The sequence below is a fragment of the Podarcis pityusensis genome (assembly GCF_964106645.2).
Source record: "Podarcis pityusensis genome assembly, chromosome: 5".
NCBI classification, from domain to species: domain Eukaryota; kingdom Metazoa; phylum Chordata; class Lepidosauria; order Squamata; family Lacertidae; genus Podarcis; species Podarcis pityusensis.
Window position 1 is genome coordinate 776,837 of NC_138032.1, and position 11,631 is coordinate 788,467.

At 49.2% G+C, this 11,631-nt stretch overlaps 1 protein-coding gene across 5 annotated transcripts in view; it reads right to left on the reverse strand.

The window, feature by feature from the left end:
• The window catches only part of OPA1 (OPA1 mitochondrial dynamin like GTPase), a 56,255-nt gene that overhangs the window by 22,661 nt on the left and 21,963 nt on the right, over positions 1-11,631 (reverse strand). For all 5 annotated transcript variants that reach the window (XM_081007407.1, XM_081007405.1, XM_081007406.1 and 2 more), the window contains 8 exons: positions 10,420-10,519; positions 8,962-9,092; positions 7,758-7,830; positions 7,558-7,630; positions 5,704-5,819; positions 4,280-4,344; positions 3,697-3,773; positions 502-667 (listed from right to left, as the gene is read on the reverse strand). In XM_081007407.1, the coding sequence (XP_080863533.1) occupies positions 502-667; positions 3,697-3,773; positions 4,280-4,344; positions 5,704-5,819; positions 7,558-7,630; positions 7,758-7,830; positions 8,962-9,092; positions 10,420-10,519 (801 nt within the window). The remainder of the gene's footprint in view (positions 1-501; positions 668-3,696; positions 3,774-4,279; positions 4,345-5,703; positions 5,820-7,557; positions 7,631-7,757; positions 7,831-8,961; positions 9,093-10,419; positions 10,520-11,631) is intronic.

Below are 11,631 nucleotides of genomic sequence, written 5' to 3' on the forward strand. Positions count from 1 at the left end.
GCATTGAGACTGCAGGGCTCCAGGCCGGGGTGCCCACACGCTTTCTCTCAAAAAGGGAGAATGGATTTCCCAAGGGACTTGAGCTAACCAGCTGCGGAGCTCTGCAAAGAGGCGTGCCCCTCTGAATCCGCTCCAAGGACATGCCTAGCCTTCACTCACTTGCCACTGTGGGCAATCCTTTGTGTAACCCTAAAATGAATCTATGACAGGCTTCCTCAACCTCGGCCCTCCAGATGTTTTTGGCCTACAACTCCCATGATCCCTAGCTAGCAGGACCAGTGGTCAGGGATGGTGGGAATTGTAGTCTCAAAACAGCTGGAGGGCCGAGGTTGAGGAAGCCTGATCTATGAGAATCGGGGGGGGGGGGGAGGCAGGCAGCCCCCCTCCAAAGAGCAGGCTTGTTTCGTGTGCCGTTGCATCTGTCCCTTTGCGGGGACAGAGAAGGAGATTCAGCCGAGATTCACCCCTCCGCTTGCGCAGGTCAACCCCAAACGGTCTCACCTCCACGGCCTTGTTGGGCAGCTGTTTGTCCGTCCACTGCTTCAGCTTGATGTCCACCGTGGTGTTGAAGGTGCCTGAGTTTGTGGTTTGTGCTGCCGGGAGGTAGATGTTTTCTATCACGTGCGTCGAGACCCTGTCCCACAAGGTCTTCTGAAGGATCTCTTCCCTAAGGGGGGGGGGGACAACCAGAGGTCACTTTGCATCCCCACAGGAGAGAGGCCCAGAGAGAGACCCAGGGGCAAAAAGAGGTTTGTTCCCCAGGAGAGACTCCCTCCTCCTCAAGCCCCCACAAGGGAGACCAGCAAGTAGTGGGAGAGGCTGCGACCTTTCAGTTTTAAGCAGTTCTGGACTCGCTCAGTGCTGAGGTCCACGCTTTTGCTTTTCTGTGTTCATTTGGTTCTAGTATATGTGTGGCTGAGCATTTTTTTAATTGCTCTGCAAGCGGGAATTCGGTTCCAGGGGCATTTTTATGTATACGCACAACCAGTAATAATAACAATAATAATAACAATAAAGTTATTTATATCCCGCCCTTCCCAGCTGAAGCTGGGCTCAGAGCGGCTAAATACAGTAAAATAATACAGCATTCTAAAATCAATTCATTATAAAATCAGTTTAAATCAAATTGATAGCAACCATTGGGCTAGAGTTCTCTGAGGATTACCAAAGGAGGGGGTCAGGCTGTGTCTTGGCCAAAGGCCTGGTGGAACAGCTCTGTCTTGCAGGCCCTGCGGAAAGATGTCAAGTCCCGCAGGGCCCTAGTCTCTTGTGGCAGAGCGTTCCACCAGATCGGAGCCACAGCTGAAAAAGCCCTGGCTCTGGTTGAGTAGACAAAAATGTGCCGGTACATCTAGAAAAAGAGATGTTGGTACTGCGTACCCTTTTGTACCCTCAGAGAAACGCACTGCGCACAAACCTTGGAACTGAAACAAAAAAATTCCTTCCAGTAGCACCTTAAAGACCAACTAAGTTAGTTCTTGGTATGAGCTTTCGTGTGCAAGCACACTTCTTCAGATACACACGAAAGCTCATACCAAGAACTAACTTAGTTGGTCTTTAAGGTGCTACTGGAAGGAATTTTTTTGTTTTGACTATGGCAGACCAACACGGCTACCTATCTGTACTTGGAACTGAACCCTCACATGAACTGAATTGAATTTATTAATTTCGGTCACAGACCAGTTCCAGCTCACATACAATATCACGGAAGTCATAAAACACGATAGGGATACATTTGAATTTGCAATTGGGTATAACAGGGGCAATACAGATACAGCAGCAGTTAAAAATATATGTTAAATCTTAATCACTAAAATATAACCTAAAATTGTCATTTAAGGCCTTAGTCATTATGGTAGCACAGCTTGTTCCCTAAGTTTTATGGCAGTCGCACAGAATTTGGCCACCCTTTGCTTGATCTCTGGATCCCTGTCCTCTACCAGGGATTTTAGAGATTGAAGTTCGGACCCATTTGGAGATTTCTGTATGGAAGGGATGATAAGTACCGAATGTATATCCCCGTAGAAAAGACAGCATAACAAGGCATGAGAGACAGTTTCTACCTCCATCAAGCCGCAGGGGCAGACGTGTTCCGCGTACGGTTTACCCTCGAATCTGCCCTGCAATAAGGCAGATGGCAGCACGTTGAATCTAGCGAGGGTGAATGACCGTCTGTAATTGGGTATTTGTAATTTTGACAGATATATTGCTGAGGTAAACCCTCTCCCATTATCTTTTATTGCTGGGTGTTTATTCATCTCGTGCACGTGACATTGCAGTTCCACATCCCAAATTCGTTGGCGGATTATTGCTCTAGCTTTCTCATAACCTACAGCACCCTCACATGAGACGCCACCGTACTATACTGCATGGAGCAAATGGATGAGAGCGTAGCCTGCTGAAAACCAGCTTGACTACAGCTTGCTTCCCAAGGCAAGCAGCAGCAGCAGATCTCTGCACTCCTCTCCTGTGATTGTGAGGATCATCCAGCAGGATCACTGGAAACCCTTTCTGCTCCTTCAGTTGCGTCTTAGTAATGCCAGCTAAACTCCAGCCTTTGCTTGACTGCTACGGAGAGAGTCTCCCTTTTGTGGTAAGCTCAAAATTGCCAAGTGAGCCCAGATGGGTTCAGACTTGCTCTGCTCTTTAAAAGTAGAGCAGGCAGCCAGGTTTTCAAACCTTGTAAGAGTTATTTATGAGAACTTAAAAGGAACAGAAGAATTTAAAGAAAAAGCAAAACCAAAAAAAACCCTCTAAAAGCACGGATTACTATTGTGTTTGGCCAAATGATGGTTTACGTCAAGTTCTGGCCCAAAGCAAATTAATCCGTTCAGCGAATGCTGTTCCCGGAACGCGACACAATTCAGTTCATCCATCAAAGCCTCCAGGCCTGATCTGGCAGGAGAGAATCTAAAAGGCACTGCGCAAAACGCTCCACAAGGAACCGCCTGCCTGGAAGAAAAGAGTCTCCAGCGAGAAAACACTTGTGTTGCTAAAACGGAATCAAAGAGGGTCAACTTCCTGGCGGTCCCCAGCCCTGAAGGCTGCAAAGGAGGACTGGGCCAGTGCTCCAGCAGCACCTCCTTGTGAAATTGCCGGAGGGGCTGCATATGCACACGTAGCCCTGCAGCCATGCCCAGGTCCTGGCCTGGTCTTTGCCCTAAAGGCCGGCGAAGGGAGCCAAACTGGGCAAAAGACGCACACAGGCACAGCTTCCCATGCTGAATAGAGGCCTTTCGTAAAGTCCAACTTTTCAGGGCGCAGACTCTCTCTCTTTCCTTTTTTCTTTTGGTTTTCATTTAAGTAAAGAGCAGAGTATTTACGGCCTTCTGCAAAGGGTTGCTTTTGCCTATATTTAGAAAAGACTCTCCCCTCTCTGCTGGCTTCTATAACTCATGGACGAAGAACAGTCAGCAACAGACGCTAGGATTTCTCTTAAGAGAGCAGCAAACTTGCCAGCCCTCCCCCAGAATGGCCAGGGGTTGCCAAAGTCAGACACGCAGAACCAATAAATGTTTTATAGGGAGAAAGGAGTGGATGGATCCCAGATGGGCTTTTCTGAGATATATGGCATCATCACAGGATCACGGAGAACGCAGGGCAGCCTATTTTAATCTTCGCAGAACCTGCTCTATAAACCAAAAAGCCAGCACAGGACGAAGAAGCAAAATAAAAATCTCCAACTAATTACTGTACCAGTGCTTTGGTGTCACCTGGCTCAAGCTTATGACTTCATCGAGGATCTCGTTCTTTGCTTTTTCAAACAGTTCATTCTAGACAGAAAAACGAGAAGCATTTGTAGCCATTGAGACGCTTGCGATAAGTCAGACGGAGGAACGTACACGGACATGCTGTGCGGATTGAGACCCCGGGGCTATCAAGCTCAAGGATGGGCAAACGACAGGCCGCTCCTTCAATGAAATTAACTGGGGGCCCTTGAGTGGCCCCCTTCAAACACAGAGACCCCTCAAGCAGCGGTTCTGATGTTTGGTTGAGCGGCTCAAGATGCCCCGATTCCCCTCCCAGGTCCAGTCCTCCCTCCTCCCTCCTGCCCCCACCAGCCCATGTGCGTCCCAGGACAAAAGCACAAAAAGCTACGCAGGGATACTGATCAACAGGTCTCCCTGAGGAAGCTACTCCATAACTGCAGCAGCAGTGCCAGCAAGACGGGGCTCCCAGCCCAGGTAAAACACAGGCCGACCCTCTCCCATCAAAGCTCTCCCAAAAAGAGGATGGAGACCAAGGCCCCCTCTGGCTCTCAGCCAGGAAATGGACTTACCCGGTCAAGTTCTCGCAAGCGGGGGTAGTTATTCTTCCACTCAGTCTCCAGATTAAAGCGGGTTGCTATGGGGAGAAATTCAGGGGAAGGGAGGTCAAATCCGTGGCTAGTTTATCTGGAGCCAGAGATTCACCTTCAAAAGTAAGGGGGCAGCAGCTGACTCCTGCCCCTGCTCCTTGCTGCAGCAGCTCCTGCCCTACAAAGGCTCCCATGGGGACACGACTGAATGAGCTGCGTCAATTGTGGAAATTGGGGGGGGGGGCTTTCTGTGCCTGGAGCCCACGCATACGGAAGGTGCCTCCACGCCATTTTACCGCCTCCCCCTCAAGGGAGCCGGGGGGGGGGGCTGCCAGGGAAAGAAGGGGGCTGGAAAGTCAGTTTCCACACATCCTCTTCTGCAGGCGAGAGCCAACCCGGCTTTTCTTCTTATGTGGGGCTCTAGACCAGGGGGTCAGCAAACTTTTCCAGCAGGGGGCAGGTCCACTGTGCCTCAGACCTTGTGGGGGGCTGGACTATATTTGGGGGGGGGGAATGATGCAAGAGCACCACGAGCCCCGATGGCTGCTTACTTGTGTCTTGCGAGTGGCAGGGGACGGTGGCAGCAGCGGCAGGATGATGAGCGGCGCACGAAAGGGCTCCAGAGAGGGGCTGCTTAAAATGGTGCTCGTCCACTCAGCCCAGCCCCCTTCCTCCTCTGGGCAGGGTGGGCAGAAGCCTGGAGGAGGGAGGGAGGAGGTGCCGCCGCTGCCGCCGCCGTGTGAGGGAAAGAATGCACGTGCTGGTGATCCATGGGGCGATTCCCGGACCGTCTGTGGCCGGATCCAGAAGGCAATTGGGCCTGATCCGCCCCTTGGGCCTTAGTTTGCCTACCCATGCTCTAGACAATGCGTTTCCTCCCTGGATGCAGTACACTGCCCACGCCTGACGTTTCATCCAACTCTAACAATGCACATGGCATGCTAAAGAACCAGGTTGGGAAACACGTCCATTCCAACCCCCCTGCACACGTTTTGCCTTCGTACAGAGAGGCAAGCGCATTCCGACACGTGGATCCTGTCTGTCAACGGTGTGTCACTCGCAAACTGCTGCGCAGCTTAAAATGTTTGCAGAGCACAGATTTCTATTGATTGCATACAATTTGTACACAAACTTCAAAGCAGTTTACAAAATCGGTAAAACAATAAAATTGTCAGTAAGGAAAAATGACCACCGTTCAAAACTTTCAAAAAGCTAAAACAAAAACAGACTAATATCCCAACTTTTTTGGATAAGTCCAGAAAGCTGTTTCCAGTAAGACTCCTGAGGAGGGCCCAGCAATACTCCCCATATCCAGGGGAATCAGACACCAGGACAGGCCCGGCTCCTGAGAAGAGAGGGACTCCTCAGTCCAAGGCTTCCTACAGATCTCCCAGCGCAACCGTTACCTTTGAAAGCGTCCGCCTGCTGCTCCACAGACTCTCGCACCATTTTCCAAAAACAGTCCGACACGGCAAGGCTGAGGTTCCGCGTGGTCACCTGGTGGGCCTTCAGCATGCAGTTCCTGCAAAGGACACGACAGACACACAAACACTGGGGCGGATTTGTGAGCAAGAGAACACCTTCCCAAACAAAAAAATTAAAGAAGCAAACACAGGGGAAAGGGGGAAAATTGGTAGTGGTGCTGGGGCGGGGGGAATCACATTGTAGTCCACACCTCAAAATACACCAGAGTAGACAGTCCCATTTCACAAATGTTTGAGGTTTTATTGCTTATTATATTGCTTATTTTATTGCTTATTATTTATTATTCTGTTGGGAGCTGCCCAGAGTGGCTGGGGAAACCCAGCCAGATGGATGGGGTATAAATAATAAATTTTTTATTATTATTATTACTCTTAGTAGTAATAGTAGTTGTGATTCCTGCATTGAAGGGGGTTCAACTAGGTCAGGGGTCAGCAAACTTTTTCAGCAGGGGGCCGGTCCACTGTCCCTCAGACCTTGTGGGGGGCCGGACTATATTTTTTTGGGGGGGGGGACTGAACAATTCCTATGCCCCACAAATAACCCAGAGGTGCATTTTAAATTAAAGGACACATTCTACTCATGTAAAAACATGCTGATTCCCGGACCGTCCACGTGCTGCATTTAGAAGGCGATTGGGCTGGATCCGGCCCACGGACCTTAGTTTGCCTACCCATGGACTAGGTGATCCTGGGTGTCCAACTCTACAATTCTATGGTTTTCCTCTGGAGCCAAGAGACTGTATAATTTCATTTAGGAAGGAGGACCTTGTGAGACATCAGAAACAGGGATCCACAAATGGGCGGCTCCTGGGCTCCTGCTGTTTCCCCAACATGGAGAAGGGGCATATAGTCCCCCAGTTTCACTGTGCAAAGCTGGGGATGATGCCCACCCCATTAGCTCCAAATTGGGGCTCATCGTACGGCCCAGAGAAAGGAGGGCTGCTGACCACAGGGCGTGAATTTGAGAAGCCTGCCCAGAACTAACAGAAAGACGGGCAGAGCGTAGAAGCACATTCTGTGCTCCTGTCCTGCGGCAGGATGGAACTTCTCAGCCAGAATGAAGCTCCAGCCCTAACGCACAAGGACTAAGGACTAGGGAGCAGACACAGAAGGACCTGGCCCTGGCCTGGACCTTCAAGGAAGGCAGAGTCCATTCACCTGCGGTTATATCCAGTGGTAGCTTTGCATTAATGGAAATCATTTGCGCTCATGCAAAGGCCCAGTGCCCCAATTTCTGCTGATCTTTCCTACCTACTGAAGTTCTCTGCACTTTATCCCACACTGTTACCAAGAGTCCCTGAACCCCAGGGGGCAGCTTCCCAAGACACAAAGTTTTTTCCATTAACACAAAGCCATTGCTTGGATACAACCGTGTTAGGTTTTCCTATGAATTATCTTCAGGTCCAAATCCCTCCGGGAATGTTGCACACAACCACTGCATTTCTCCAGATCAGAGGCTGGGAGTTTCTGGTTTATTCCCGAGGCATTTCCACTGGGCTCTCGCACAGGATTAACCCCGCACGTGACATTTCTGAGGGCTGAAAGGCCCCCATTTTGGTGACGAAAGCTTCCACAAGCTCATCAGGGAAGTCATGTGGAGTCGGAAAGTCTTCCAGGATGGCCCGTTCAAAGCAACTCCTCAGGCGATCACACTTTGCTTTCTGACAAACCATTTCAGCCCATGTTTCACACAACCCACCCCCTAAACCCTGCACCGCCCACTGGCACTAAAACCAGCAAGAGGCACTTCAAAAACAAGAACAAATATTGGCATACTTGAGTAGTTTGGAGTTTTGGAAAAATTCCTCTTCGTACTCTTTAATAGATTCAATACTTTCGCAGCTATTTCCTAGAGGCAGCCGGGTTGGGGGGCAGGGGGAGAGGGAGAGGGAGGGAGAGAAAGAAAAACCCACTCAGCACTGTCCAGCATACGCGCTGTGGCTCCACCCGCTGGCCCAATCCAAAGCTAGGATTACCTTTTCCTGTGACGACTGCAAAATACCCAAGAGCCTTCATTGGGAAGAGCTTGCCTTCAATTATCTGCTGGATCTGTGAAAATGGGAAAGCAGCAAAGCTGATCTCGTAGGAGTTCTCAGCTTTCCTTTACTCAAACAGTGAAAGAAGATACAAAATAGGAAACAGCGGTCGGGGGTGCGCGCGTCTTAGCCTGACAAAAGCCATGAAAGCCAGTCCTGAATCAAGTTCAGGGACTTTAAAAACCCCCGGCAACAGCCCAGTGCTTTAACTATCTGCAGAGTGCTTTAAAAATAAGAAGTAGGCTCTTTTGTAAAAGGAGCAATTATAACACTCTTACACACACAAAAACCTGAGAACATTTAAATATTGGACTATCTCCCAGGTAGCAACTTTTCTCGTAAGCTATAACTGTTTTCATCAAAGAAAAAGGAAGAAACAGTTCCACATACACACTCCTGGGGGGTTGGGGGAGCCCATAAAAGTTTGCTGACTTCAGAAAGCAAGCTTTCCTGGTGCCACAGTCAGAGAAAAGCCTGGACAAAACCCTCGGCCTTCTCAGTTGTGGCCCCAACCCTCTGGGACTGCCCCCCCCCCCACGCTCAGCCCATTCAGAAGCAAGTGCAGTGGATTTTAAGCAGCTCCCAGAGACTCATCTGTCTACAGGGGCCCTTTCTGGCTTGTGAAGCACTGCTGTGGTGTATTTTATATCTGATATATAAGTAACTTTAAATTGTAATTTTACATGATTTTATGTAAACCACGTAGGAATTCTATGCATTAAGCACTATAACATGGCTAGAGAGGAGATGCTGACTAATCATTAAGAAGACCTTTCTGACATTAAGAGCTGCTCAACAGTGGGACGGACTCCCTCAGAAGGTGGTGGACTCTTTTCAACAGAGGCTGGATGGCCGTCTCTCACGGGTTGTTTAGCTGTGATTCCTGCTTTGCAGAAGTTTTGACTAGATGACCCTTGGAGTCCCTTTCTATAAATATTTTCGATCAATCAAATCAATCCGGAAACAAAAATCAGAGTCACGCAGTTTCTGCAGAGCAAACCTGACACCTTTGAGAACAGAAGCCATCTAATCACTCCCAACAGCTTTGGGATCTTCCAGCAGAAGTTTCTCTTCTTGCCCTCCCCGGAGGCCCCGTCAGCATCTGCTGGACAAAATCATTCCTCCACACCCTCCTCTTCCTCACCCTGCTTGGACTGGCCACGTTTTTCTCGGCGAGGTCCACTTTTGTCAGAACAAAGATTGTCCTCTTGCCCTGAGGGTCCATTTGGCTGACCAAGTCGGTGACGATGCTGCGCTCAGCGTCCACAGACCCATCTGGAAACAAAGCAGATTGGCCATAACCTTGCAGAACATGCAAAGCGTTTTCAGCAACAAAGCAGGAGCTGAACAACTCATTTGAAGTTGAAATAAATAAAAAAATTGTCCAGTAGCACCTTAGAGACCAACTAAGTTTGTTCTGGGAATAAGCTTTTGTGTGCATGCACACTTCTTCAGATACACTGAAACCGAAGACCCTTATACAGTGGTACCTCTGGATGCAAACGGGATCCGTTCTGGAGCCCTGTTTACATCCAGAAGTGAATGCAACCCACGTCTGCACGTGCTGCATTTTGCTACTTCTGTGCATGACGTCATTTTGAGCATCTGCACATGCGCGAGCGGCGAGACCTGGAAGTAATGCATTCCCTTACTTACGGGTCGCTGCGGAGCGCAACCCGAAAACACTCAACCTGAAGCAACTTTAACCCAAGGTATGACTGTATATGAGGGACGCGGGTGGCGCTGTGGGTTAAACCACAGAGCCTAGGACTTGCCGATCAGAAGGTCGGTGGTTTGAATCCCCGCGACAGGGTGTGCTCCCATTGCTCGGTCCCTGCTCCTGCCAACCTAGCAGTTCGAAAGCACATCAAAGTGCAAGTAGATCAATAGGTACCGCTCCGGCGGGAAGGTAAACGGCGTTTCCGTGCGCTGCTCTGGTTCGCCAGAAGCGGCTTAGTCATGCTGGCCACATGACCCGGAAGCTGTACACCGGCTCCCTTGGCCAATAAAGCGAGATGAGCGCAGCAACCCCAGAGTCATCCGCAACTGGACCTAATGGTCAGGGGTCCCTTTACCCTTTACCTTTTATGACTGTATATAGTAGGAGGGTGGGGTGGGGTTTTTCTCAGAACGGTAGTAGGAGATGGGTGATTGGCTCAATGGGTATGGTAAACCTGTAAACAGTCTTTAACAGTCCTCAACAGGTTTACAAACTTCGTTGGTCTCTAAGGTGCTACTGCACAATTTTTAATTTTTTTAAATTAATTTCAACTGCGTCAGACCAACATGGCTACCTACCTGAATTGAAACTCATTTGAAGGTAAGAGCTAAACCCTGAACATGTCTGGTGGCTCAACCTGGGGCCCAGAAAGCACAACTGAGTAACAGAGTCCCAAAGCCAGAAAAAAGAAGATGCAGCCAGCTAATTCCATCCCTCTGCCCTGCCCTGCCCTCCACAACCCCAACCACAAAGAAGGAGCAGGTGTGGTCTGTGCCCACAAACAAGTCTCCCAAGAACCAGAGGGAACGACGGGTGACGTTGCAGAGATTCATTAACCAAGACACAAGGACATTCCAGTTGCTCTCCGACCTCCTCCTTTACCTTGAATGCAAAGGATGATGGCGTTGGGATTCTGCATGTAGGCTTTGCTGATGCTGAAGATCGTCTCCTTTGTGTCCGGGGCCATCCCTGACGTCACCGTCTGGGGAAAGAGATCAGGAAGGGCAGGAAAAGAGCAACAGGTGGTGTCAAAGAACTGGGAGGAAGCAGATGGATCAGATATCCCTGGCAGGTGCACCCCCAGCTTTCTTAAAAAAGCTATCCTTGGAAGGAGGTTCAACAGCATCTCTCGGCAGCTGATTTCAAGAACTGCTCTCAAGTTCTTGAAGGCGGTAAGACCATAAGAGCGGCCCTAACATTATGATATGTATGTGAGAGAGAAAGTGTTATCTATAAATATGAGCCAAGCATTTTCCCACCTCCCTGTGGTTATTAGGAGAAATTGGGGGCAACCAGGCAGCTGATGATAGTGGAAGAACTAATCTATAGTTTATAGTTTTTCAGTGTCCAGGACAGCTGTCTCCCAGCTCCATCTGGCACGCAGGCTGAGACCCTCCCTGCCCACAGACTGACTCACCAGAGTGGTGCATGCTCTAGTTATCTTCTGCTTGGACTTCTGCAACTAGAAGGTGTCCCAGAAACTGCAACTAATCCAAAATGCAGCAGCTAGACTGGTGACTGGGAGCGGCTGCCAAGACCGTATAACACTGGTCCTGAGAGACCTGCATTGGCTCCCAGTACGTTTCCAAGCACAATTCAAAGTGTTGGTGCTGACCTTGAAAGCCCTAAACGGCCTTGGTCCAGTATATCTGAAGGAGTGTCTCCACCCCCATTGTTCAGTGCAGACACTGTGGTCCAGCTCCGAGGGCCTTCTGGCGGTTCCTTCACCGCGAGAAGCGAAGTTACAGGGAACCAGGCAGAGGGCCTTCTCGGTGGTGGCGCCCGTCCTGTAGAATGCCCTCCCATCAGATGTCAAGGAAAGAAACAACTATATGACTTTTAGAAGACGTTCGAAGGCAGCCCTTTTTAGGGAAGCTTTCAATATTTGATGAATCATTGTATTTTAATATTCTGCTGGAAGCTGCCCAGAGTGGCTGGGGAAACTCAGCCAGATGGGCGGGTAATAAATAAAATAAATAAAATAAAATAAATAAATAAATAAATAAATAATAAACTTATTATCATCATTACTACTACAAATAGTTATTATTATTATTATTATTATTATTAAATCACAATTAGTAATAAGGCTGG